The sequence below is a fragment of the Micromys minutus genome (assembly GCF_963924665.1).
Source record: "Micromys minutus genome assembly, chromosome: 21".
NCBI classification, from domain to species: Eukaryota; Metazoa; Chordata; class Mammalia; order Rodentia; family Muridae; genus Micromys; species Micromys minutus.
The window spans coordinates 33,234,903-33,262,429 of NC_137956.1; the positions used below are offsets into that span (position 1 = coordinate 33,234,903).

The 27,527-nt window shown below is 44.4% G+C and overlaps 1 protein-coding gene across 2 annotated transcripts in view; it reads right to left on the reverse strand.

Moving 5' to 3' along the window:
• EPHB1 (EPH receptor B1) overlaps positions 1–27,527 on the reverse strand; it is a gene marked incomplete at its 5' end in the record, with an annotated part of 415,761 nt that overhangs the window by 17,019 nt on the left and 371,215 nt on the right. For both annotated transcript variants that reach the window (XM_080934568.1, XM_080934567.1), the window contains one exon: positions 23,211–23,426. In XM_080934568.1, the coding sequence (XP_080790694.1) occupies positions 23,211–23,426 (216 nt within the window). The remainder of the gene's footprint in view (positions 1–23,210; positions 23,427–27,527) is intronic.

Genomic DNA, 27,527 nt, shown 5'->3' on the forward strand with positions numbered 1-27,527 from the left:
CAGAGATTCATGTGAGTGAGAACTTATCAGCATATGTGTGCAAGACTAGGAGACATAGGAGCCTAGGTAGAGAAAGTCCATAAGTAAAGGGACTGACTTGCTTATCTTGTGTGTGTGTGTGTGTGTGTGTGTGTGTGTGTGTGTGTGTGTTGCAGAGGGGAGAGGGATGGAGGTATAGTTCTGAATTTCAAAGAGATGATTTGGGAGTCTGGAAGTGCCCTCCTCTGCCAAGTCTGGAGCAGACCCCAGGGGCTGTCAGCGACAGCTGCTGAGCTGCTCCCTCTTGCATGTAAAGTGACAGTGCCAGGCCCACTGGCGGGCAGCCTCGAGCCCTTCTGCCACCTTGTACTGTTGGGCCTCGCTGAACATGGAGCTTGGCCTGTCACCACCATTCCCTCCATCTCGGCAGGTGGCTGGGACTTCCAGAAGAACCACCCTGGGCAAAGAAGTGACAACTTGTCATGGCCAGCTCTTGGTTGAGAAGCAAAGGGCCACACTGGCCTCTGGGGCAGAACAAAGGGAAACACAGTCAGGGGAGCATGGGGTAGGTGCCTTCCCTCCCAAGGATTTTAAATTTCTCTTCTGTTTCTTTTGGACCACACAGGTGGTGTTGTCTTCTCGTGCTCAGTGGCAATTACAGTGACGGTCTTGATTATTTGTCTCCACTTATATGACAGGAAATCTATTAGATTAGAGGATGCTGACCAGCCCCATGAGGGGGTCACAGGAACAACAGGAAGCAAATGACACTGCAGCAGACAAGGCCTCCACAAGCCAGGAAGGTCTTGCTGTTAGAAGAGGAAATTTGGACCTGAAGCCAAGGTCAGATTTATATCTACATGTCTGCAAAGTGTCGTAAGGGTTTCTTACTTTCCAATGTAGGCATTATGAAGAGGTACAGAGAAACAGAGACTTGCTCTGTTTGGTGGTAGGGAACAGAAAAGAAGAATTCTTGGTGTGCTGAAGAATGAGGAGATTTAGTAGAAAGAAATCAACATTCTTGTGAACAGAGAAAGACTGAAGAGACCCTTGCTTCTGGACCAGGCTTTGCACAGCATCCTGTATTGCAAACCCAGAGATGCTGAGGGCACAGGTCTGCTTTCTGCAGGCAATGATTTATTACTCCTACGAATCTTTGCTGTGATCAAAAGCCTGACAGACACAGGTTCCCAGAAGAATCCTTTCTTTTGGCTTGCAGTTTCAGAGGTGGTAATCCATCCTGGTGGTGAAAGGTTGAGCCGAACAATTCATATCATGGCCAGCAGGAAACACAGAGGCACCCAGGAAGGGGCCAGGGTAAGAAACAACTTCCAGGGAACAAGTTCCTCCAACTGGGCCCCACAGAATAGTCCTCTATGTAGTACCCATTCTGCCCCCAGCAGGGTACTGTGGACATAGCAGCAATGAGACTCCACTCCTACCTCAAGAAGAAAGGTTTATCTCTGCAGCCACCCAGTCAGTACACTGTCTTGTCATGATGAGGATGGATACAACACACACTCTTCTGCTCCTATTTGCCCTATGAAGAAGGGTAGCTTTCCTAGACCAAGCACTGGTCTCAGGACATAGTCCTCTGCTGAATACACATTTTAGAGGAGCCTCCATGTGACGGGCATGGTCATGATGTCTCTCTCCAACACATTCTGTGAGACAACGTCTCTGTGGGATTATGCAGGAATCCAGGCACTAAACAATACTGACTTCAGTAACTCTAGACTTATTCACAAAATACCAGAATCATGGTGCAGGTATCTCTTAACGTTTGCAAGTGATAGGTTTATGACTAAGAGTGTCACACAGTGGATCTGAATTTCATAAGCTCACTTCTCCAGAAGGTTTATAATCTAGAGAATGTCAGAATTTTCATGGGCCAGGCATATAACTCATCAAGTACGCTATTGTTACCATCAAAGAAAGATCTGGTAAGAGCTACAAGTTGGACTATGTCATCCACAAGACGACACATCCATCTTCTGACCTGGATTCTGGAGGATATAATCAATGAAGATGAGGTCTTCCTGTATTGGAAAATGGCCCTAAATGTAATGCTGGCCTTTTTGTAAGAGGGTCATGTTCAGCTATGACATCACAAAGGGGTAGCCATTCTCCGAAGATGTGAGGCAGAGATACAAGTGAGGAATCTACATTACAGACAGGTGGCTTCTAGGAACGAGAAACAAGAGATTCTGCTCTGTGGCCTTAACTAGAGAGGAACCTCTGGATCATAGCCTCCAGAATTGAGAAACTGAGTTCATGGTATTTAAAGCCACATTACAGCCCACAAAACCAACTGAGAGGGACTCATAGGAACTTGTAGAGATCAGGGAGTCTTTGAGGGTCTGACCTAGGTCCTCTACATATATGTTATGAGTGAGTAGCTTGGTTTTCTTGTGGGAATCCTAAATTGGGAGCAGTAGCTATCCCTAACTCTTTTGCACACTTGTGGGACCCTTTTCCTCCTACTGAGTTCCCTCCTTCAACCTTGATGTGACAGCATGTACCTTGTCTTATTGTAGTTTGTTATGCTATGTTTAATTGATGTCTCTGGAAGGCCTGCTCTTTTCTAAAGAGAAGCAAAAGGGGGTTGGATCCAGAGGAGATGGGAAGTAGGAAGGAAAGGCTGGGGTGAGAAGAGTGGGGGGAAACTACAGTCAGGATGTAATATATAAGATAATAATAATAATATTAAGATGATGATGATGATAAAGCTGGATTATTTTACTTTCTTTGCAACAACTACAGGAGGCTAATGCATAGACTACATATAGCAGTATTAAGCAGCTATTTAACATCATGGCTCCAAGCTCTTAGGCGGTAAACTCTAATGAGGTATTGCTACTAGAGAGTGGTACCACTTGGTTGTGAGGGGTGCTGCCGACGTCTTATATCAAAGCCTCTTAATTAATCTTGGGCCCCAATAATATTTATTCAGTGTTGTTTATCAGACCGCAGCCACAGTCCACACCATGGAGGGCTCTTTCCTGGCATGTTGCAGAGTCCTAAGATCTAGGTGGCAACTTCAGCAAAGACAGCCACACTAGATTAACCCAACACTAAAAGCAAATTATACTCTGCATATCCAGGTGGCCCAGCCCAATAGGACTCAAGCTTGTCTGCCCACCGCTGTCACTCAGGAGACATCTTTATTGTACTGACAATCACTGATACTCTCAATTATGTACAGTTTCTGGGAGTGATACTCAAGGTTAGTAAGTTTAACAGGAATCTGAATTAGATTAGAATCACTGGTATGTGGCTCTAATATGTCAACATGAATTGTCCCCGAGACCGGAGAAGGGGGTGTGAGCCCCGGTGAACATTGTCTGCAGTAGGTGAGTTAGTAGGTGGCTGTGCATTGGTGACAAGTATTTGTCAATACCCTGCTCAATCTAACAAGATCTTAAGATGATGAAAAGGGAACAGAGGGCAAGTTTGCTTTGCACGTCAGTCTGGAGTGGGCAGATTGGACACAGCCCTGGAGGCAGTGAGCATCCAGCCTGTGTTGAGCAGCCTGGGTGAGGCCTTCACCCATGAAAGCAGCTCTGTTGCAGTGCTGGGTAAACAAGTTGGGGCGCAGGTGGGCCCTGTCTTCCGAGCACATCTATGTGATACGCTCCTCCGCTTTCTGTTTCTCAGTCACTGGCTGCTACTTTGGACCAAAAAAGTCAGAAGTGGGCCCAAGTGCTAAATGAGACAAGTATTTCAGAATGAGTGGCTGGTATCAAAGGTGCTGACAAGCTTACCAACCCATTGTCCTCAAACTAATAGGGAAAGTGATTTTTTTTTCCTAGATAACACTAGAATCGGTCAAGTTTTTGCCTGCACCCTCCCGGCTCCTAACAGCCAGTGAAAAGGGTTCCTTCTGGCAGCTGGATTGTAACTGAACCTATGTAACAAAGAGCTGCTTCCTAGGATGTCAGGAAATTGCAGGAATGGTCTCTCCACCTTTGGAAAGAGTTCATCTGGCCCTGCTGCTGGCTGCCTTCCATTGGCCAAGCTCTTGTAAGAGACACTGCAGTTTATTCCCTTGCTAAGGATTATGATCCATGGAACAGAGGAGAAGGACTCTGAGCCTTTGGTTGGCTGCTGGGACAGGTGAGCTTCTGAGAGAGTGATCTCATTTGTCTTGCAAATAACACACACATGCTACCCAGGAGAGGGCTAGGAGAAAAAGACAAGCCAGAAAAAGACACCCAGCCTTGGTGACTGCAGAGGAGATTGTTTCTAAACAGACTCTTTTTCAAAGCTTTTCTTGAAGCATTAGCCGCGCCTGCAAAGTGAATGACACAATGTATTTCGTACAAGTAATAAAATATGTGATTTGAATAACTACAAATGAAAAGATTTACAGTCAGTGGGCTCCCGGCTGCCTCTCCCCTGAGCTTTGTGTGTGCCGAAACCCTCCTGCAAGATGCTGCCAAAGGTAATTGCAGCCCAAACATCATTTCCCAGCAGCTAGAGAAAGACCTATTTGGACATAAATTAACTAAAAATATGCGGGTGGTGGTGTGTATTTCACGTGCGAAGAACAGAAAGGCCACTTGGTGACGTTTCCGATTGGGGGGAAGAAAATCCCAGTTCTGAAGCAAACAGATGAAACAGAAGTCGTTTCTCTGTGCAGCACCGACAGAAAAACAGCTGGCTTTTACTACCCACACCTGAAACAGCCCCTGCCGCTCCATCATTATTACCTGCCATCGTTCTGCACCTCTGAAGTTTACAATGAGAAAGAATAGCTAGATGGGGGTAAATGATTCCAAAGCTGCCTTCATTCACTTGACAAGTACCTGGGAGGTAACCTTCCTGCTGGCCTGGATCAGTGCCACGGAAGAAGCTAACAGGACTTCTGCAGAGAAGCTAGCAGTGTCATAGACCGAGTCACGGAGGTGTAGGCAGGTTCTCTCCTACTGGGTCCCCAAAGTTGCACCCCACTATCAGTGCTTCTGAAGAGCCATCTTGGACAGAGGGGTTGGATCAAATGAAGGAACGGGAGGAATAGATTCTCTGTGCATCTTGTCTTAGCAGACAGACTGACCACCGCTAACCCAGGGACGGTTCCAGCCAGCCATCAGGGGTCTAGTGAACGGGTTTGGGCTTAGGGACTATGAGCCTCTAGGGTCTCCAGATGACAGGTGGGCATGAAAGGCCAGGGAGCAGGGAATAGGCAAGGTTGAAAAGAGGCTCATGGTTTACCCAGATGCCATTCTTCCATCCTGGGACCACAGCACTGTGTCATCCCATGTGTCCCAGAACCCTACACAAACTGAGGTTCCCCCTGGAACTTATCTAACCCTATTGCTTTCTGCTGCCCTCCTCTTCAGCCCCGGCCCACTCTAGGCAACGGCAGCCCATACCCCAGCCCGGCCCCATTTCTAGACAGTTCAGTTGCTACATCTCAGTGCCTCAACTTACCCACAATTCCTTGGGCACTCTTGCCTCTATCCCTGTGCTTTCCCCCACTCCATTACACCTGTAACCCCCTCCCCCAATCTAATCCATTTCTACTTCTGTGCATGCAGGGCACTGGGTCTTTCTGCTGCCTGTCAAAGGAGTGGCCCTCCTACAGCCATGCACCGGCCAGGGCTCTGACAGTGAGCAGAAAAGGTTGCTCTAGATCAGTATCTTTCAATCGGTGGGTTTTGACCCCTTGTGAAAGTGGGGGTGTTGGCAGCGACAGTGGTGGCGGCAGTAGTGGTGGGTGCTTCATATAAGATATCCTACATATCAGGCATTTACATTATGATTCACAACAGTAGCAAATTACAGTTATGGAGTAACAGAGAAAATAATTTTATGGTTTGGGGTCACCACAGCATGAGGGACTGTGAATTAAAGGGACACAGCATTAGGAAGGTTGAGAACCACCGCTCTAGATAAAGTGGGGGGATCTCAGATGCAGACTGGTCTCTGTTCTCTCAGTCTGGAGACTTCTGCCCAGCCTTGAAAGACAACTGTGGTGTCTGATCTGACAACCTCGCCAAGGCTACTATGGTCTCTGGTATTTTTCCTCCTAGTAGTGGCGTATCAGCATCTGAGGGTCACTGACAATAACTCACAGGTTTCTTCTTACTTACCCTGTATTCTCTGACACCTTACCAATGTCCACTCACCACGCCTCGAATCTCCTTTCTTATTCCCATCTCTAAAAGCTATTCTGAAGCAATCGCTCAAGTTCACACTAAATAGCTCAGCCTCTTCTGGCCTCCTGAACAGCACTCCCTTCTTGGCACGGCTTCTCCCTCCAACAAACCCAGCAGTCACTTAACCACTCTGTCTTACTGTCTCCACCTGCCAATGGGGATAATAATGGTTAATTATCTCAGAGGGGTGCACGAGGAGCTGTTAGCTAATGCTGGCGGAGTGTGCAAGTGTGCTAGTGAGGCTGCTCCACCTGCCACCCAGCAGGACCCCTGCTCTCAGCTGCTCCTGTCTCCCTCTAGAGGCAGTGAGTAACGGCTAGGGAGAAAAGGCTGGAGATGTGCCCAAAGGCCACCTAGAGAGGCCAGCTTCTTCCTGGATGTCTTTCCCACCAGTAGTGTGAATGGATGGATCTGGTGTTTCGAATCTTGATTTATAGACCCTGGAAATAGAGCTACCCAGGGTACATACCTGTGAAAGGTGGTGGGGCTACTAAAAACCCCATCTTACACTATGTTTCCTTGCCATTGGATAATGGAAAAGAAGGGAAGATAAATGGAGAAGTGTGTCCCCGTGTGTGGAAAGCCAGCAGCACCTTTCTCCCCACATGTGAAGGAACAAGAGGGGGTTCTGCATTTTATCCTCATACTGCTTGATCTTGATCTCGTCTTGATCTTTCACACCCTCCCTCCCCACTCCTCCTTCATAAAGCACAGGAGGCTCAATGTGCAGGTTGGAGATTAGTGAAGAGGATCAATGATACTCCGTGTGAGGAAGGGGAGTGAGAAATGGGCTGATCCCGACCTCTGCCAACCACTTCCATCCCCAGTACTGGGTGTGGGGGTGGGGATGTAAATAATGGCACAGAATCATTCAAGATCGACACGTTTGCCTGTGTCTTTAAGGGCTGTGTTCTACTGCCTGTTACAAAGGACGAAGGACATGAGGACAGAAAGGGGACAGGGCATCCCAGCTCTGGATGGTGCAGCTTAAAAAAGGAGGAACAGGAGGTGTGGAGCCAGAAATTTGTGGCACAGAGAAGCAAGCCCCAGGTGAGCCACCAACGGATAGACATTCATGCTCAAAAGCTGAGGACAGGGTATAAAGAAAGGGATAATGTCTTAAAAACCAGACCTCAGGCCAAGGATCAGAAGCATGAGAACATGCGAGAATCTTTATGGTGTTGACCAAGAGTATTTTCAAAATTTCCCAAGCAAAAAAAAAAAACCAAAAAAAAAAAAAAAATAATAATAATAAAATAAAATAAATGAAACAAAAAAAAAAACCAAAAAAAGCACAAAAACAAACCAAACAAACAAACAAACAAAAAACCAAGACTATGACCTTCAGAATGTCGTATATTGAACTATCCAAATGTCCTCTTGCAATGACAGGTCCTGAATGGTTCTGTGGTGGCTGCTTTTGCTCTTGTTTGTTTTGTTTTGCTTGTAAATAATGCTCAGTCACAATATCCAAGATTGGTTCCAATGAGACTCATTAATGGATTCTAAAACGGGGAGAACTTTTGATGAGCGGCACGGTCCTGGTGTGGCCCAATATTTCCTCACAGGGGAAGTGTAGCATAAACAGTATGAACCGAACATTAGAGCATCGACAAAACTCTTGAGAAGGTGATCAGTTAATCACACCGATCAAGGGCAGATGCATATCACACGTCTCCAGATACAGCAGTGGACGGAGAGTGCAACATTACTGAATAGAACCGTGGCCAAGAACACAGACTCGGAAATGAACTCATGAAACATGAGAGAGGTCAGAAAAAAAAGGGAGCATGTACTGAAAAAAAAAAAAAAGTCAATGTCACCAAAGACAGAGAAACACAGGAAATAGTTCAGATTAGAAAAGGCTAAAGAGACATGAAAATGAAAAGCAACCCCTGTTAGATAGCAGGTTTAGGGGGCTATTTACTTCTAGTGGCAGGGGCGGGGGGTCCAAAAGAATTAAAGACCTGTCCATGACATGGATTTCTTAGTCATAAAAAATAATTGGATCCAAACAAAAAATTTTTCTAAAAATTCCCTTGCCAACTGATGAGGTATCTTAAGGAGTGGTTTTACCAAACAGTGACATTTCCTTTGGAGTTGTGTTTGTAAAGAAGTCAAGGAAGATATCCCCAAGACAATTCCATGGCTTCAGATGTAGAGGATATACATACACTATGCAGTGTGCACCATCTTCTTTGAAGCTCCTAAAGTTAAGGGGAAAGTGCTCCCGGGACTCAGCTTTAAAAACAAGCCAATACTGAACGTGGTCTCTGGAGTCTCTTCTAGGCCCAGCAAAAGCCTGACCAGGGACAGAAATGTCACCTTTAGAAAGGGACTTACTACAGCAGCAAAAGCCTTGTTTGAAAGACACCTACAGTGAAGACATGTTAACAACAGCAGTTATGTGTGGGGGGGGTTGTAGTTGAGTGTGGAAGCAGGGGTAGGGGTATGGGGGTCTGTTACTCTCAGGTTAGGTCTTGGTACCGCTAACATTGCCCTGTTCCATTCTGTAAAAGGCTAACACGTGGAGAGAACACTGGCCACCGCTCACACAGGAACAGACTCAAATACACATAAGAGCCCATGTTTCCTGTACTTTTTACCCAGATAGATGTTTCAACATAACCATTTAGATTCAGTCTTACTGAAAGCTAAGTTTTCCCTGCTTCAGATGATGATGATCGTGCAACTATAATATGGTGAGGCAGACTGTGAGCTTTCTGAAGGTGACTGGACCGACTCTAATTCCCTGCTACGGGCATTTCTGCTAGACTGTCATGTACACATAAACCCCATTTTCTGCATAACCATCCAGTGAGAAAATGGAAGCTATGGGGAGGAAGTACATTTGGAAAATAACACTCAGGGTATAATGAAGACTCCCAGCCTCACTGCAGTAGCACAGGAAATAATTACCAGACTCCTGTGCACCCAGCACATCAATCCAGGGAGACTTTGTAGCCTTAAGCTCCTCAGTTTTGTGCCTCTCCTTGGAAATATAGGTCCCTTGGATATGAACATCTCATAGGCACTGGTTTGGTCCAAAGGAAAAATCCAACCAAGGTTATAGGCTCCTTAAGTAACACAAATGGATATGCGCTCAGTTTCCTCTGCCTCACTAGAGGAAGAAATGGACGATGATATGACTGGTACCCACTAACCTTGCCACCCTTTACCCTAAATAAAGATCTTTCAGTTTCTAGCTCTTTTCTTTAGGCCTTCTCATTATGCTGGAGCAATCGCATGTGTTGATAATTTTTACTTAGTGTGTCAGACACTGTCAGAGCTGACTTTGTCCCCAAATCAGGTGGAACATTTTAACTGAAACCAGATGTCCTTTACTAATGATCCTGGCTCATCTGCTTTTATAAACACTTCTTAAAACATTTTTACAGGACTTTAGAGGGTCATGAAAGCTTCCAGCTTCTCCTTTCTTCCTTACAATGATTGTGTGATACAGACCAGGCATAATATGTTATTTCCTTTAGATAGATAATGGAGAAGAGTCTTGGTGACTTAGTGGAGCTTCACTCCAATGACCAGGGAGAGGCCTGGCACTCAAACCACATTGCTCTTAGAACTTCCGAGGGACCCCCATATCCCTCTCAGAGTTACATGTTCTTAGATTCACCATGGATTGTCTCCCCTTCAGTGTTGCGATTTGCTACACTACATGACTTGAAATGTTATTAAAAAACAAAATGAAAAAAAAATGAGCTAAGGTCTTCATTACTGAAGATAATGTTCAGGGTAACAAGTAGCAAAAGTTAATAAAAAAAACAATAACAGCAAAGGCGAAGATTGAGTGATACATTTTAAACGATTGAGCCTATTCTTTTACTAAAATAATCTTAGGATTGTGATAATTGTTATAGACTGGGGACTTCATAAGTAACTCTTATTTAAAGAAAATAGAACTGTAGCACGTAAAACAGCCAAACTAGGCTCCCAGGGAGAAGTCTTCAGAAGCTGAGACCCACAGTAAGGGCTTTAGGACCAGTTCCAGCTGAGGTGTGGGCCAGAACCCTGTGGTTTATATCCAAAACATGCACTTTTCCTAGACAGGAATATCTGTGAGGACTGAGGAAGGTATCACTGTTCCTTCCAGCAGGAAACAGCAGTGTGTGGAGCTGCTGGGGTCAGCTCCAGACATCCAAGGACCTAGGCTTTGTATTTTAATAGAAAACTCCCAGATAGTTCATGAGTAGGTCACATGGCCCTTATCACTTGGGTCCCCTCTTCCCCACTCCCTTCTCTATACTTCTTGGCTCCTTGCCACAAGAGTAAAGTGATTTTACAGAGTACTTTGAAAAAAAAATAGCTGTTGCTAACTGTGTAAAAAGCTGGGGGTGAAGACTGCCGCCAACAAAGACGTGAGCCAAGTATGAGCAGCTTGCCCCTGCAGCGGTGGTTTTGAACCCAAACTTCTCTCCACGCCTCTTTTCCCCTTTTTATCAAATACCCAGACGGAATGTCTTCTCTAAGTGAGCAGAATTAGCAGAAGTCTATGCGGATACTTTCGCCAGAGACTCCTTTTCTGTTTTACTGCCTCTTCTCCAGGAAAGGCTTTACCCCAGTGCTTCTGGGAGGATTACAGTGAAGTCTTCACTTCTCAAATCCTTTTGCGTACCCCCCTGCAGCTGGAGCACCAGCAATGTTTGCAGAGCAGCCTTTGATCAGCTCTCCTGGTTTTCCCTCCCTCTCTCCTCTGTCTCCACTAGCTTGTACCCAGACTCTCCCTTTTACCTCAGCATCTGTTAACCTTGCTGGCTGAAAGTATCCACTCTCTGTCTTCAGGTATTTGAATTCTGCATTCCCAGAGGAAAGGAACTATGCTCAGCCTGAATAGTGCTGGCTTTGAACTACCAAGGCCTTTAGGAAAAAAAAAGAAAAGTCTTGCCTCTGTATTTTTAAAATAGTCTCTCCAAGAACCCAGTTTCCTTCTCTTGGATAAATACTGTGCCTTAAGACTCAAGGCACTCACAAGATTTCCTTGGTGAAGGGGTTCTGCTATGGGAATGCCCATAGACCAAGCTCTGTCTGGTCCTGGAGGCCCTTCCTAGGCTGGATGCTTAGAACAAGGAGCCTATCTTCTGCATTAATACCAGCAATCATGCTCAGATCTGCTGCAGAGCAAGATACGGTTGCTTCCCCATTCTCCAAGGCTGAGTAGAGCTTTCCAAATATGAGAAGTCCTCTAATTGTTTCCATACTGGGACATAGCACTTTAGAAACCATGTCCTGCAAGGATACCTTTAGATACACACACACACACACACACACACACACACACACACACACACACACACCTTTATATCTGAAGCTATAAAGGATGCTCAGTCCCCCTATGATGTTTAGCTTAAATTATCAACTTGGCACAGCCCTTGGGAAAAGAATCTTAATGAGAAATTGTCTACATTGGGTTGGCCCTGTAGGCATGTCATGTCTGTAGGCCATTCATTGTCTTACTTAGGTTTACTGATATGGTAAGACCCAACCCATTGTGAGTAACACCGTTCCCTAAGCAAGAATGAACTAAACTTTTATTTGAGAGGGGAGAAACTGAGCTGAGAACTCAAGCAACTGATCGTGAATATATGCTCTTGACTGTGGGTGTGTGTGATGTGACCAGCTCTTTGAAGTTCCTGCCTTGACTCTCCAGTAACAATGGACTATAACCGGCAAATCATAAGCTGAAATAAACTTTTTCTCCGAAGTTGTTTGTTTCCCCCCCCCCCCCAGGGTATTTTATCACAGCAACAGAAGGGAGAGTAAAACAACTCATGCCCACTTTTCCTGGATGAATTCCAGATGGGATTCCGAGAACCTCCACATAGAGTACTCCATCTCCGACTCTTTAGTCCAACCACTCACTCACTGCACACCTGTAAGGGGACAGAGTTCCTCTCCTAAGCCTTTAATGATTTAACCTGGCTGTTCTAACACAGTTCCTCCAAACCGGGTGGCTCAAAACAGGAGAATTTATTGTCTCACAGTCCTGCAAGCTGGAAGTCTGGAATGAAAGCGTCAGTTGGTCTTGCTGCTTCCAAAACGGTGCCTCTTCTAGTTTCCAGTGTTGACCAGCAATGCTTGACACTCCTTGGTTTATAGACATGTCAACTCACTCTCTGCTCCTCTGTCACACTCTCCCTGTATGTCTCTAAGGATCTCCTTTGCTGCCAGATCCCAATTTGATTTTGCCATCACTTGATAGTACCCATAAAAGTCCAATATCTAAATGAGGATGAAGTCTAGGTATGGTATAGGGTAAGGACTCTCCTATTTCTTCTGGAAGAGGCACAATTCTGATAAAAAAGCTCCCCCTCCCCCCAGCTGAAAGGCTGATTCAGCCTCACTCAGACTCTAGAACTTCAGTGAACTAGTCATTCATCACCCAGTGAACACACATAGTCGCTGTCTAACTTTATCTGACCAGACCGTCTTCCCTTTCTAAAAAACCTTCAGTCCCGGAACCACTATCAGTGAGTCCATATTTCCAACCATCTGCTGAGATGTGTGAGGAAAAAAATGTCTTTCATATGCTCATTTCTACTCTAGGATCCACTTCATGTTTCTCTTTTGGCAGCTAGATGTGATCTCTCTTTTGTATTCTCGGGGCTCTAAATTCATATTAAACATCCAACTGGGAAAAGACATGATAGATTCATACTATTGTCGATCGACATGCTAAATATAATAGTTAAATACCTTCTCTAGTAAAAGTCCTCACTACTTTTGAGGAGTAAATGATTCTTGATTGATTGGTCCATTGACTTATCGGCTGACTCTCTGTGAGACATTCACTTAGAAGATGAAGTCTCTTTTCTGAGAGTGATACCTCATCCTCCCTTTATTTCTCCCAGACCAGTCCCTTCAGATTGGCCTTTTGGGCTCTATATGTAGCTTTTCATAGCTTAGCATGACTCCAGAGTCCAATGGCCCACTTCGGGCTGTCCACACAGTGTTCCCAGATCCACACTGATTCATCAGCATCCATTTCTCCCAGAGTTCCCTTTGCCTCTTTATGTGGGGCAGCTGTTTCTGCCCATTGGTACTTGCACAAAGGCTCTTCAATCCTCTCTCCCACATACATCTGCTGAACAAGACGAATATCCACTTCTAGATGGAGCCCTAGTTACTCCTCACCTTTGGGTTTTGGCCCAGAGATTCCTCTTTCAGGATTTAGTGATATATGCTTGATATGTCTCCATAATCATATAAAACAGTTATAATTATGTTATGAATCATATAGTTATTTTATGTCTGTTTTGTACACAGGTGAGTATGTGTGAATGTGTGTGTGCATTTCATGCTGATTCATGTATTGATACATGTACCTGCCTGTGTGCAAGCCAGGGAACAACTCTGAGTGCCATTCTTAAGAATACCATCTATGTATTTTGACATGAACTAGACAAGAATGTCAGGAAACTGAGCCGTGGAGATCTTCCTGTCTCTCTCTCCCCAGAAATGGGATTACAGATGTATGTCAACTTATTCAGCCTTTTTACATGGGTTCTGGGAGTCGAACTCAGGTCCTCACATTTGTGAGACAAGTGCTCTCTGCCTGAACCATTCTCCTGCCCCCACCCCATCCTTTGGCTTAGAGTGGTACTTGAGGGCCTGTGTCAGAACTGTGTTACCTTTTAGGCTTGAATATGTTAGTCGGTGCACTCATTAATTGGAGATTGACTGGGAGATGAGGTACTCCCATGTGATCAGATGCCCATGAGGTCATAGCTCTGCACACCAGGTTTTGCATACGATATATATATATGTATACCCACTGGCCCAGAGCAGAGATGGGGCTCTGAATGAGAAACCTTACTAGCCCCTGGGTACTGGCTGGCTCAGGCTCTGAAATTCCATACTGATCTTGCCCCAGTTAATAATATACAGGTCCTGCTAAAAATGATGCTGAGTATATCTCAAAAGAGCATTCCAGTCAGGTTCTGCTGTCCCTATATGAGCATCTGCTGACAGAGTGACCCAGGGAGAGATCTGAAGAAGGAAGAGGCAAGAACTGCCCAGGGAAGAATGATTTGAGTGACAGAGCATGGGGCAGAATGACATTTGAATTATTCTTCCCTCCGATTAATTAATGCTAGAGAAGAACTTCCAGGGGACCAGGACTCAGGTTGATTCTGCCTGCAATTAAAGGGTCTTCCCGTCTTTTTCGTTGCTCACTGTCCTTCCTCTCCATTTTCCCACCTACCCAGGAGAGATGGTGATTGAAAGGAGTGCCGGAAATCACTCAGAAAGAGGACTCCTGAGGGAGGCCACGGATCAGAAAGGGAGGAGAAGTGTGATGTAGATGTAAAACCACCGGAAACAGGAAGGATTGATGCCTGAGCCTGGACCACTGGACCCAAAGCCACAGACACGGCTCTTCCTGAAGGATGCTGGTCATGGCCCAGGTTCTGTAATCTTCCTTTGTAACCCAGGGTGACCTTGAACCTGTGCTTTGCTTGCCTCAGTCTCTGCAGTGTCCCCAGTGTGGGAATTAAAGGTAAATGCCAATATTCTAGGCCAGAAACAACCTCTTTAAGAGCTACAATAAAGTGCAAACAGATGGAGAGCTCTCCTGAAAAGCTTGCAGAAACAATTACTTTTGAGATAATTTTCTGATTTTTTTTCTATGCCTTATGAGTGTTAAATATATTATGAGGGGAAAAAAAAAAACTCCTTGAGACCAACTACTAGAGTAAGCAAACTCACTTCTTAGAAAGAGTAGATTTTAGCTTTAACCTTTATTTGTTTATTTATCTAGTGTCATGTGTGTGTGCATGTGTGTGCATGTGTACATGTGTGTGTGTGTGTGTGTGTGTGTGTGTGTGTGTGTGTGTGTGCATGTTCATAATAGAAATCAGAGCACAGCTTGTGAAAGCTGGTTCTTTCTGCCATGTAGGCTCTGGGGATTTAATTCAGATCTTAAGATAATTACCCACGGATCTATCTTGCCAGCCTGGGTCTCAGGTATGTTGACACCACAATTAACAACCACAAAGATGAAGGTGACAACTGAGACAATAATTCACAGGAATACTGGATAATGCAGGGGCAATAGTGAGACACTGCTGCTGACCACACTGTAACTGGATGAGCATCACAGAGGAGCAAGGGCATCTGCAAAGCATGTTTGGGTTGTGCTATGACAACAGGTGTCCTCGGTTCCATAGGGAAGAGGGACTCTTGTACTTCGTGCCCATCTAGTGCAGGGCGTGAGTCTGATGCAGATGCAGACCCTGGAGCAGGTGTAACATGTGAGCTATCCAGGCAGTCAGTACAGGAAAAGAGGGGCAGCCACAGGGCAAGGGGGTACCCGAGAAAGCACCAAAAGAGGGGCAGGGATCATGAAAGGATAAGAGCAGTGGGAAGACCGTGCAGATGACAGTTTCTGCCTCTTGCCCTGGGAACAGATGCCCTGGGAACAGCTCTTCTTGACGTTCACAGATGGAGACAGGGACAGAGAAGACATCTGCTGACATAAGAAGTCAAGGAGCAGGAGAAGGAAGGCACAGGCTTGGAAGGAGGCAAGTTTTAGATGTGACAGAAACGTAGAGTGTGGGCAGAGCAGCTGCTGGAGACCAGAGGAAGGAGAGCAAAGGCGAAGGACAGAGAGAGCTCAGACGCACTTTGAAGACTTTGTGCAATTCATGATGAAACAGGAAAGCCCCGAGGGAGTGGGACCTGCAGAAGGCAGGAACCTGACTGGAGACTTCTTAGAGGGGCAGCCCAGGAGGAGTGCTATAGGACAGGAACACTGACACCACTTTAGCAGAAGAAACCCACCTGAATACTAAGGAGGAAGACCGTGGTCATTATGGGACAGGTAGAGCCTTTTCCCACACATCTGAAGAAAAGAAATGATGCCGGATAGGACAAAGCCTTTGGCTCTCTTGGTATAAAAGCCCCTACTGAGAAGTCTCTGGGATCCTTGTTGGAATTCTGCACACCAATGTCAGCTGCTAAAAAGGCAGAAATCAGATTTTGGAGAGTGTACGAGACTCGAAATGCAAAACACTGTGTGACAACTTTCCTGGGATGTGTGGGCTGTTTTCTAATATGGTAACATGAAACAAACAAAGTATCATGAGCCTATGATCTGTGATGTTAGACACTGAGAACTGGCCTTTAACAGTGCACAGGAATATTTGTTGGGACACACATCACAGTATGCAGATATACACCTGCCAAGAAATAGCATGTGTAGACCATCCAGGTGTTCAGAGCCCAGACTATCTTGTTTTTTCTTTTCATCGTAACAGGCAGGAATATCAGTACCTGTTTGGAACTCTTTCCTAGGTTAGTGAATTTATTGCAGTCATAAGGAAACGCAAAGGAACAAATTTTATCTGTTCATTATTGTGGGAGCCTGTTGGGAAGAAAATGCTCCTGGGGCTAGAAATGGCAATTTAAAGTGGAGAACAAACACCCAGAGAAAAGCGGTAGGGTGGAGAAGTGTGTCAGAGAGCCAGATGAAGGATGAGGGCCTAGGAGGAAAGACTAGAGAACTCTAATAGCTATTAATGAGGTCTTCACTTACAAAGAAACACCAGGTGAATTAGAAGATGATGATGCTAAAGGGGGCTTTGGAAAAGCAGTGTGAAGGGGGGGTTAGCGTTGAGAATACTGTCGTGCAGAACCGAAATTAGGGGCAAGCTCCATTTTTAATATGGGGGTGGATATGCTTCTAATAAATTAACCCTCCAAGAAACAGTAAGAAGTATAACTGAAGTCAGAAACAAATGGGGAAGAGAAGAGAAGGAATGGAGGAAGAGAGGGTAGGAGGGAGGAAGGGAGGAAGGATGGGAGGAGAGGAGATAGGGAAAGGAGGGAAGGAAGGGAAGATTCTGTGAACGTTCTGAAAACCAAACAGCATAAAGCTATATGTTTTGCAGTTTTGCCTATAGATAAACTCAACCTTGGAAGCCTGCTAAATGCTAAAATTCTAGTGGAAAATCTCACCAACTTTCTGATTAAAAGAACCAATAGAGGGCAAGCAGAGTAGGCCATCAGGATTGCTGGAGAGGAAGGGGCCTGATTCTCTAGCTGACCCCTAAGTGCTCTCTGAATCAGGAACTGAGAGCTGAGTTGCAGATACAATTTGCAGTTCAGCTACAACCAGTTATTATTTTTCCTACTCAATTAAATATAGCGACTCTCTAGATCTTGTAATAGAAACTAGTGCCAACAGCATAAAATTCATAATGTTTATCATCCCAGATTTCTAGATGCACAGAGAGCCAGGGAAATGTGGCTCATTTTCACAGGAAAAGACAATGAAGGAAATCCAAACAGAGTGTGAGAGAAAGAAAGACTTCAAAGAAACTATTGTAGCCATGTTCAGTGATGTAAAGGAAAATTCCTTTAGCGACTCAAAAGATGAAAGACCTTAACCAATAATTACAAAGTACAGAAACAAATTATTTAGGCACTGTAGCACTAAAGTTTACAGAATTTGAAAAGTCTGGCTCTAGCAAGGGAAAAGAAGAAAGGAATTTTGTAGAAATATGGTGGAAAACTTTCTGAATATGTGAAAAGCACAGATGTACAGATTCAAGAAACTTAGAAACCTTAATTGGGATAAATTTTGGAGGAAGGAGGAAACATTCCTAGGTACCTCTTAGTGAGGGTTAGGAAACCAAACATTATGGAGCATGCTTGGACATCAGAGAAATACAGTACACAATCTCTCTCTCCCTTCTTCCTCCCCTCCTTCCCTCCCTCCCTCCCTCCCTATCTCCCTCCCCTACCCTGTTTGTATGAATCTCAGATCCCAGACCAGTCATTTAATAATATGTACCTAATATCTACTCTTGATATGACTCATAGTATACAATCTTGTCATCAAACATCAGTTACACGATTCCCAACCTTCTCTACACAGTAACTTTGTTGCTTTTCTATTAAGTGAGTACTGGGTTTCTGTGTGTCTGCCTATATGCACAAATATGCCCATATGTGAGGTCAGAGGCTGGCTGCAAGCATCTCCCTCAATCACTCTCTCTGCTTAGGTTTTTGTTCTTACGAGGAGGACCTCTGATTCTGTAGCCTGGATGTCCAGAATGCTCTGGTTGGTCATTCTTCCCCAGCACTGGGGTTTGAGTGTCTGCACACACACACACAGCTTTTACTTGAGTGCTGGTAAGCAGACCCAAGTCTTTCTGTGTGCTCAGAAAGTCCATTAGCAACAGAGCCATCTCCCCAGCCCCTAAACTAGTATTTGGAAAGAAACAACTTGAAACTAGGTAAAAATCTGCTCCTCTCCCCAGGTTCTCCTCAGATTTTAGTATCTGCTGATGCTTTCTATAGGAAATAACCCATCAATTGATACTTGCTAATTAGTAGCTCTTTAATAATAGTTCAATAATGCTTTTTTCCCCAGTATAAAGAACCATTCTCTTGTTCTATAAGTGTGAACTCCAGAGCCCTATCCTATTTATCTTACTAGACAAGTTATAATCTGTTGCTGTCATTTTGTATTGTATATTTTAAGGTTCAAATCACCTGAGATTTAGACATTAGAAGGTACTTCAAGCTGAGTATTTTGAATTTTTTTTTTTTTTTTGGCATACCCTCATCATTATTTGAGTGCTTTCTCACTTTTTGACACACACAGGGAAAGGTGTGCTGACTCGCCTCATTTTCCCCGCGGAGGCTCTGGAAGGGGCTATGTCTCTAATGAGTCCTGGTTGCTTGAATTGGGGTAGATAAAAATAGTCGAGATCCGAGAGCCAGGTGTCCTCTTGCTGCGGGCATGCAGCTGCTTCCAAGCACCCCCAGCCCCATTTACTTGTCTGTCTCCCAAGTTCACACAAACACAGTCACCCAAGCTCAGCACCAACGCATTGCAGCTTTCATACTTTCCTCTCCCAACAGCTCTTACCACATCTAGTGGACTTCTGAATCACCCATGGGAGCGGCAATCACACATGGCTGCTGGCCTCCACCAGCTTATGATATCTACCTTTGCTGGGCCAGTCAAGGGGTGTTTGGGTGAAAGAATGTATAGAGGAAGCCGAGGAAAAGTTTGGAATTTGTTTCTTAATATGTGAAAATAGAGGGATGAAAGAAATCCATAGAAAAAGCAAGTGGAGGAGGGGAGCCAGGCTATTTTCCTCAAAGGCAAATCTACACCTTTGGACGAGACCATGATACATATACATGTGCACACACACACACACACACACACACACACACACACACACACACACTTTCTACCCCTTGAATGGGTCCCCGTCATCCTATTAATTCTATTAGAGATGTCTGAGAGACTACCACTATTTGAGCTCTTGGGCATTTTTTGCCTTTTCTGTAACCAGAAATGGTGGTTTCTTCTCTAACTTACTTAATTGTCCCTCTTGCCACAGTGCTGTGGAAGCCCTGCTCCTCTGTTTGTATGGCCTGGTGTGACACGGTTCTTTGGGGGAGATGAATGCTAGACTCTGTTTGTGTGCTTCCAAAGCAACGTGTTAAAGTCCTAATCTCCAGTGGGAAGATACTGAGAGGCATGCTTTCTGAAGATACATATGTTTAGAATTAGACCATGAGGATGCAGACCCCAGGGTGGATTAACACCCATATGAACTGTGGAGACGAAAAGGGTCATCACCAAGAGGCTGAGCATAATATTACCTTGACCTCAGACACTAGCTTTTTCTAGAACCAGGAGGAATGAATGTTTGCTGTTTAAGCTTTCTGGCTGGGGGCATCTCACCTCAGCAGCCTATGTTGACTAAAGCTGACTTACTCTTCAGATCTGTTGATACATCATCATCTCCTCCTCTGGATTAATCCCCCTAGATTATATCAGGGCTCATTGTGTTGTTGATCGATTTCACTGAGTATGTCTGATGAACCCATGTTGTCACTCAATTCTGTGCATTGAGAAGCAGTAATACCTATTTTGATCCTGATTATATTCTTATGTGCTATAGTATCAACACATAGAAGATGTTCAGTAAATGTTTATCATTTGAATAAATTCTTTGTATTTCAAAGGCATAATCTATTTAATCAGCAAATAGGTTCATTCTTTCTATTTCTAGAAAAAGGCGAACAGAAGAAATGGAATGTGAAATGTGAAGAGTCGCATGACTGTATAACTGATACTACTGTAGACTCCAAGGTCCAGAGTCAACAGGCTTATCATATAGAGGAAGCATTTATACAATCACAGCAGATAATATAAACAATATATACAGCAAAATGATATGGGAAGTTTTCCCTAAGAAACTTACTGTGAGATACACTATAAAGTAGATGCATTTTTTTTATATTTGACTCCATCTCTACTTAAGTGACTAGTCCACTCCAAGTCCAGCTGTGAATACAAATGTGTGTGTGTGTGTGTGTGTGTGTGTGTGTGTGTGTGTGTGTGTGTGTTTGAACCTAGACACAAGGAGATTTTAAATTTCACTTAAAAAGGGACCTAAGACTAGTCAAAAAATGTTTTGAAGACAAAAATGGAAGATAACTTATTCCTCCTGAATAGTAAGACTTTCATTAAAATGCTGTTATATGATATTTGCTCAAGTCATTATGACTATGTCAATAGAAAGAGACACTGAATAAACAGATCAACAGAATCAAATGGTTGGTAGAAAGAGTTCAATGTCAAGGATGGCATAGTACTCTAGAAATAAATTATATATTGAACAAGTCGGCATAATTATTTACCTTGACAAAACTAAGTAACAAGTGACCTTCCTATCTATATTTAAAAACATGTTCCAGAATATTCCTGGCATCTGTCAAGATATTGGAAAAATAAACAACAGGCCCCATAGAATAAGGTCCTACTGCACATACCAAGAAGAGTGACTCTCTAACATGATACAAGGAAAAAGAACCATTTTTGTGAAGACCTAGATTGACTATAAAGACCTGATAAATACATGCATACATGCATAAACATGTGAACATTCAAAAACAAAAAACAAACAAACAAAAAAAAAAAAACCCTTGAGCAGTGGTTGTATCTGAGTGTGTTTGGCATGTGGGGATTGACTAGAGAAGGGAGTCACATGGAGAAGCCTCCTGGGGTGGTGACTAGGTTTTTTATCTTGCTGGAAGTTCGAGTGACACAGCTTTATACACCTGTTGAAATTCCAAGTGTACCCTTCATAGCTGCATGCCACCGTGTGCAGAAACAAAAGGTACATGTGAACCAAAATGATATCGAGAAAGAGGACTAGGCCAGAGTTAAATGGAGACACACACAAATCAAGATACTCCTTCTGGAGTATAGATGACTATTCTTGGTCAAAGCACTTAAAGCTCTAAGTTATGTCTGAATTTTTTTCTGAAATAAACTTGTGGAAAAGTAATCTCAGGTGTGTTAAGTATTTACATATCGGACAAACATAAACATAATGCAATGGTAGTTAAGACTCCAAAATACATTTCCTAATTTTGTGTGGGAACTTTAAAAGCAAGTAAGAATCCCAAGAAAATGTAGACGAAACAATAGATATTTTTGACTGAAATCTCAATGATGTTACAAGCCTAACAACACTGCCATCAATTAGACTTATAACAGGTGGGAACCTAACTCTACCATAGGCCATCAGGGGTTAACAGTCTCAGCATAAACACCAAACAGCAACCCCATGGGGAAAAATTAGGTAAAGATACAATGAAAAAGAGAAAAATAAGTTCTGGCAATTATATAAAAATGCAAATTTAGATAACATGAGGTGCTCATAATTTGCCATTGAATTAGCATAATTTCAAAGATTGGTGACCTCCATTGCTGCTGAGGATGCTAAGTGTCAGACACACTCCCATGAGAGTATGAATATTCACTAAGCATTGGAAAACCAATCTGGAAATAGAAATTAAAATATCCTGTGTGGAGCACATGAACTCAGAGAAATGAATATAGTGTGGTCAAAGAGAAACGTGAAACAAGACACATCTAATTTAACAAATGTGCTTCCAGGCAGTGGCTGGACACTTTGCCCTGAATTTCAAATCCAGCTGGTCTTGTGTTTGTAGCCTAGGAGCTCAGAACAGTGTCGATCATTTTTCAAAGGGCTATGCTGCAAAAGGTTACATAATTCTTTACGTAATTCTCCATTTTGCCTCTTGGCCAACAGAGCCTAAAATACTAGCCAGATGACTCTTTAATGAAAAGTTTACAGACTTCTACCCTGGGGGAACTGCCATTCACTAAATATTTGATGCACTTGCTTCTCTGTGTTATTTTAATTTGTACATTTCAATTTTTTTGTAGTTTAAAGCAGATAGGGAGGCAGTGAAAGATATTGTTGGGCCATGAATGTAAGTGGAAAATGAAGAAGCTAGCTAGACAACCACTATAGCAGTCTAGGCCAAAGAGAATGCAGCCTTGTAAGGTCAGGGGGCAGTGGAGGAAGAGTGGGGATAGGTTGAGTCACCAATGATCAGGATGTTGAGGCACAGGGAGAAATCAATGGTGACTCTTCTATTTCAGTCTCTAGTCAAATGGTGCCAACTACGGAGATGGCGAGATGGGGCGGCTATACTGGAGAGGAAAGCTGGAACTCTATTTTGAATGTTACTATGGTTCCAAGAGGGATTGTGTGAAGGAGGCAGTGGGATAGAGATTAGAGCTGCTCAGGATGTGGAGGGGGAGGCTGAGAGAAGATCAAGTTTCAGCACTCAGAATGGAACTGGTACTTAAAGTCCCCTGGAAGCAAGACAGGAAAATGAACTGGATTCTGATGACGAAGTGACCAGTTCAACTGGGGACCAGAAGCTGAGGCTTTGCCTGGAGCTCCTTCCTTTATAAAAACAAACAAACAAACAAAAAAGATGTTGCTGCTGCGACTCTCCCCATTTGGATTCTCCAAATTCATCTGTTCCAAACTGCTCTTGCCACTAGCTAAGGCTTCCAAGTAGACACCAACTCCTTCTGACAAGCTGTGGTCAAGTCTTTGCCTGGACACCGAGTGCTGTTATTCCTCCTGGATGGATGGGGTGCCCAGCATCTGACTCCCTAAGTAGAGAAGAAGCTCAGCTACAGGTCTTCGGCCATCATTGACTCATGCCATGATTTCCCTGCGTGGACTAAAGACTCACCAAGGAGCTGGTGTAGGTGGGGTCTGAGGTGTCATCCTGGAGGTATCGAGACAGGCCAAAGTCAGACACTTTGCACACCAGGTTGCTGTTGACCAGAATGTTCCTAGCAGCCAGGTCCCGGTGCACATAATTCATCTCAGATAGGTACTTCATACCAGCAGCAATGCCCCTCAGCATCCCCACGAGCTGGATCACGGTGAACTGTCCATCATTTTGCTGTGATAAGACAAAAAGGAGATCAGGATCAAGATGGGCTTCAGTGGCTAAACAGGAGCCTAGACAGCATGGCCGGCGGCCTGTCAGCTCTCTGTCAGCATCCAGCATCCAGCCCTCCACTGCCTCTTCCTGCTCCTCCCTCCTCCTCATCTCTTTCCTTGAATGCTCTGCTCTCTCCTTGCCAAGCCCTGTCGATTTCATCTCCGAATCACATCTCAAAGCCGTCCACTCCTTTGCCTTTCCACGGCCACCATTCCAAACAAGTCATGGCCATCCATCACCTGTAACAGCCTTCTGCACCTGCACCCCTACAATCCATCCTCCCCATGGCAGCCGGGGCCATCTTTTCCAGACATAAATCAGGCCACGTCACTCCCTGCCTTAAACTCTCTAATAGCTTCCCATTGCATTAAGGAAAAATCTCTCGACTCCTCAGTACAGCTCAGGAGACCCTAAGGACCAGCTATGGCCTTGCCTTAGACTCTAGAATCACACACTCAAGCTAAATAAAGCCACCAGGACTAAAGAACTCAATGTCCCTTCCAAGGCAAGTCCAACATGCCCCAGAAGTCCGTAAGTACCATTGCTTCTGTTCCTTTCTCTCTAGGCCCACACATACGCACCCTTTGTTTTCTGCTTAAATTCCCTTCCTCAAGGATGGTGCCCTCATGATCCCCTCCCTCCAATACCATTAGCACTCTCTGAACACTGTTTTCAAATATATATTGCCTCTTATATCACAACTTTGAACTTGGTGACTGTGTGTAGAGTCTAACCTTGTGACTCTATTTGACTCCAACTCTGAGCACAAGACCCCCCCCCCATCTCTAGAGGTCCCCATAACATGTTAAGTGATAAAAACTTTAACAGAAAATAGGAGAGGGGGGCATCAACACCTTAAAAATCACAAGCTGTTGAATGAACCACATATCTTGCTATTTCCCAAACTCTCAGGCACCTTTCAATTTTCTGAGCTGTCAAGTTTTGCTCGGTGTTACCATGTTCCCATCACAGGGGTCAGTGGGGGCTGAAGCTCACACAGTGTCTGGTCCCTGGAAGCCTGCTGGTGACCCTCACTGTGCCAGGCTACATTATTGCTTTCTTCTCCCAGAGTCACTGGTAGACTCAGTTCCAAGCACAAATGCCCTTCCCATTAGATTTTCATCAAATAGAATACGCTTTCTTTTGCCACATACAACCTCAGCATCTTGCCTCTGCAGACAGTGGTTAAATCAGTGGGCCCTGAGCCATGCTGTCAGAAACTTCCCTTACCATATAGTTAAGGTCTTGGTGCTTCCCCAAAGGGTGGTGAGTTGTATTCTATACTAATTAGAGCACACCCTAAACACTGAAATGTTGCACCTGGAGGAAAAGCAAAAGGTCTCAGAGTGCCCAAGATCTAGTCTAGTTATTGTTGGACACAGGTACTGGCAAGCCACATTCTCTGCCTCAGAAGTCCACATGGAAAATACACAGGGCATAAGCAGTCTGAGGAGCCCCCCTTTTATTGAACATCCACTGAATAGATTATATAACACACCCACATATGTTATCTCCTTTCAACACGGACAGGTGTGCCATTTTTGCATGTGCTACAAGGACTGTCCCTCCGCCAGAATCCATCAGTAACCAGTGATGCCATGGAGAAGCATTTGATTGGCATTGTCAACTTGATACAAACCTAGACACGAGGGAATCTCAACTGATGAATTGCCTTCATCAGATTGATCTGTGGGCATGACTGTGAGATATTTTCTTGATTAATAATTAATGTGGGAGGGCCCAGCCCACTGTGGGTTGTGTCACCACTGGACAGATGGCCCTGGGTAGGAGAAAAAAGGATGCTGAGAAAGCCATTGGGAGCAAGCCAAGAAGCATCATTCCTCCAGGGTTCCTGCCTCTGCTCCTGCCTGGCTTCCCTCTATGAAGGACTGTGATACTGTAGATGAAACAAGCCCTTCCTCCCTAAGTTGCTTTTGGTCAGTGTGTTAGCCCAGCAATGGAGAAGCCAAGCAAGACACACCCCATGGGCCAGGCTGCTCCTGACTCGATTCCTAACCCACTCCCAACCTGCCAAGAATGCTTTTTCTATGGCATTTTCTTCTAAGGGCCTAAAATAAAAGTGCCACGTTGGTTTGTGGAAAGACTGAGTGATATACCCATCTGTGAAGGATGAATGTGCTGGGGAAGATTCAAATCCTCCTCCAGACTGAACGTCCATCAGCACCTTCTACTGAAGCTAGCAGGTCTCTCGGGAGCACCCAGCCCGTTCTCTAAGCATTTCTATGGGAGATTTGCCTCCTCAAAACGTCCAATGCAACTTCTGTAGATTTTAAAGCTGCACCCTAGCTTCATGTCAAACAGGCTGCGTGGTTATTCAAATTCCATTTTTCTTATTTCTTCTTCATACATGTAGATGACAGTATAATGAAAAAGAATGGTATCTCATTAAAGACTTCATGCTGGAGAGGGGCAGGGTGACTACCCACAATGAGAAGGGTGTGGAAAAGCATATATAGTAATGTCTGCATTTTTGCTTAAATTCAAGGTGGTACTCCTGGTTTTGCCTTGTGTTTACAATTTAGACCAGACATCACTATAGTTTCTGGAGTGAACAGAGGCCAAAAATGGTTAAACACTTGGTGAATGGATCCAAGTAGACACAGGCTCTGCTGTTATTGGCCTGAGCAAGTGATTTAACCTATAGAGTGGTGATTTCCTGCAGCTAAATCTTAAGAGCCCAGTGTCCTCCCTTCCTGGACTCTGTTGGGGTTCAATGAGATTGAAGGTCTGAAGCATTCTTTAGGGTCTTGTGCTGTTTTGATGTTATCAGTGGTCATGGTACACGAAAGCCAGGTTGTTCCTCCCAGTCACCTCCTATATGGTCCCCAAGTGCTCCTTTGAGGGTGTCTAGGGTCCAGTTCTGGGCTCCTCATTTTTTTTTTTTTTGAATGTGTGAAAGACACTCTAAGGTCATTGCTGCCAGAAAGCCCAGCCCAATGGGTGTTCTGAGTTCACTGTAGAATAGGTCAATATGGTAAAGGTAAAGTCGCCTACCAACTGATAATAGTGAATGAAGGAAACCTGATGAAAGACGCTTAAAATGAGAATTCATGAACACCAGTGCCTTCAATTACTTGACTTTCAAATGGAAAAATAATACTTCCCAGAATATGATCAGAGCCTTCAAACTGTCCCTGGACAGAAGAAAAGGCAGACAATATTGTGTTGTTTTCATAGTGAAGATAAAGAAAGTCCAGAGGATCTAAGTGATCAGCCTTAAATCACTCTGTGTGGGTTTGAGTTATAACACAAGCCTACATCCGGTGTGGCAAATTACTTCTCTGCTGACATTCCATCTCTGATCCTCTGGTAATGGCTGCCTTCTGTGGTGTGCGGAGGAGACCGCTGCATAGGCTTCATGGGGAGGAAAAACTACCTGTGACTAATGATGCTGATGTTATCTGGTCTTTGAACTCCTGTCCTGTGCCTCGTCCCCTGGAATATGCTGACTCCGCAATGGGCAACAGTTTCCTTAGGTGCTTGCTGCAGGATAAGCATCTCTCTGCAGGAAGGGTCCTTACTGCTGCATTTACTATCTTGGTGAAAACCTAAGGATATAAACATGCTACATTTCCCCTGATGTGTTCAACTGCTTCTTGCTCAATCCACGGGTATGGTGCCTGTATGGGGTTCAAAGAACAACTTGATTCTCTCCACTATGTGGTTTATAGGGCTTGAACTCAAGTGGTCAGGCTGGTGGCAAGCTCCTTTACCCACTGAGCCATCTCACAGGCCTGGAAATTGTTTTGAGAGACAAGCATTATCCCTTAAATTATATAGGATGGCTGTCCACAGGCTTTGTAATTGCAGAGATAAGAACACCAGCATAGAAAATAAGCAAAACAGAGTGACCACCACCTGGTTTCTCTAGGCGACTTTGAGAAGCAAACCGACTCCATGCTGAGCCCATGGGAACAAACATGGTCTAGTGAGGAACTGGATAGGGTGATTTAAAACTTTCTTCTCGTTCTTAAGTGCTTTCTACTGAAATTGCTTTCCAGCAAATGCATGGAGCCACTTGGCGGCCCTCATATCAGA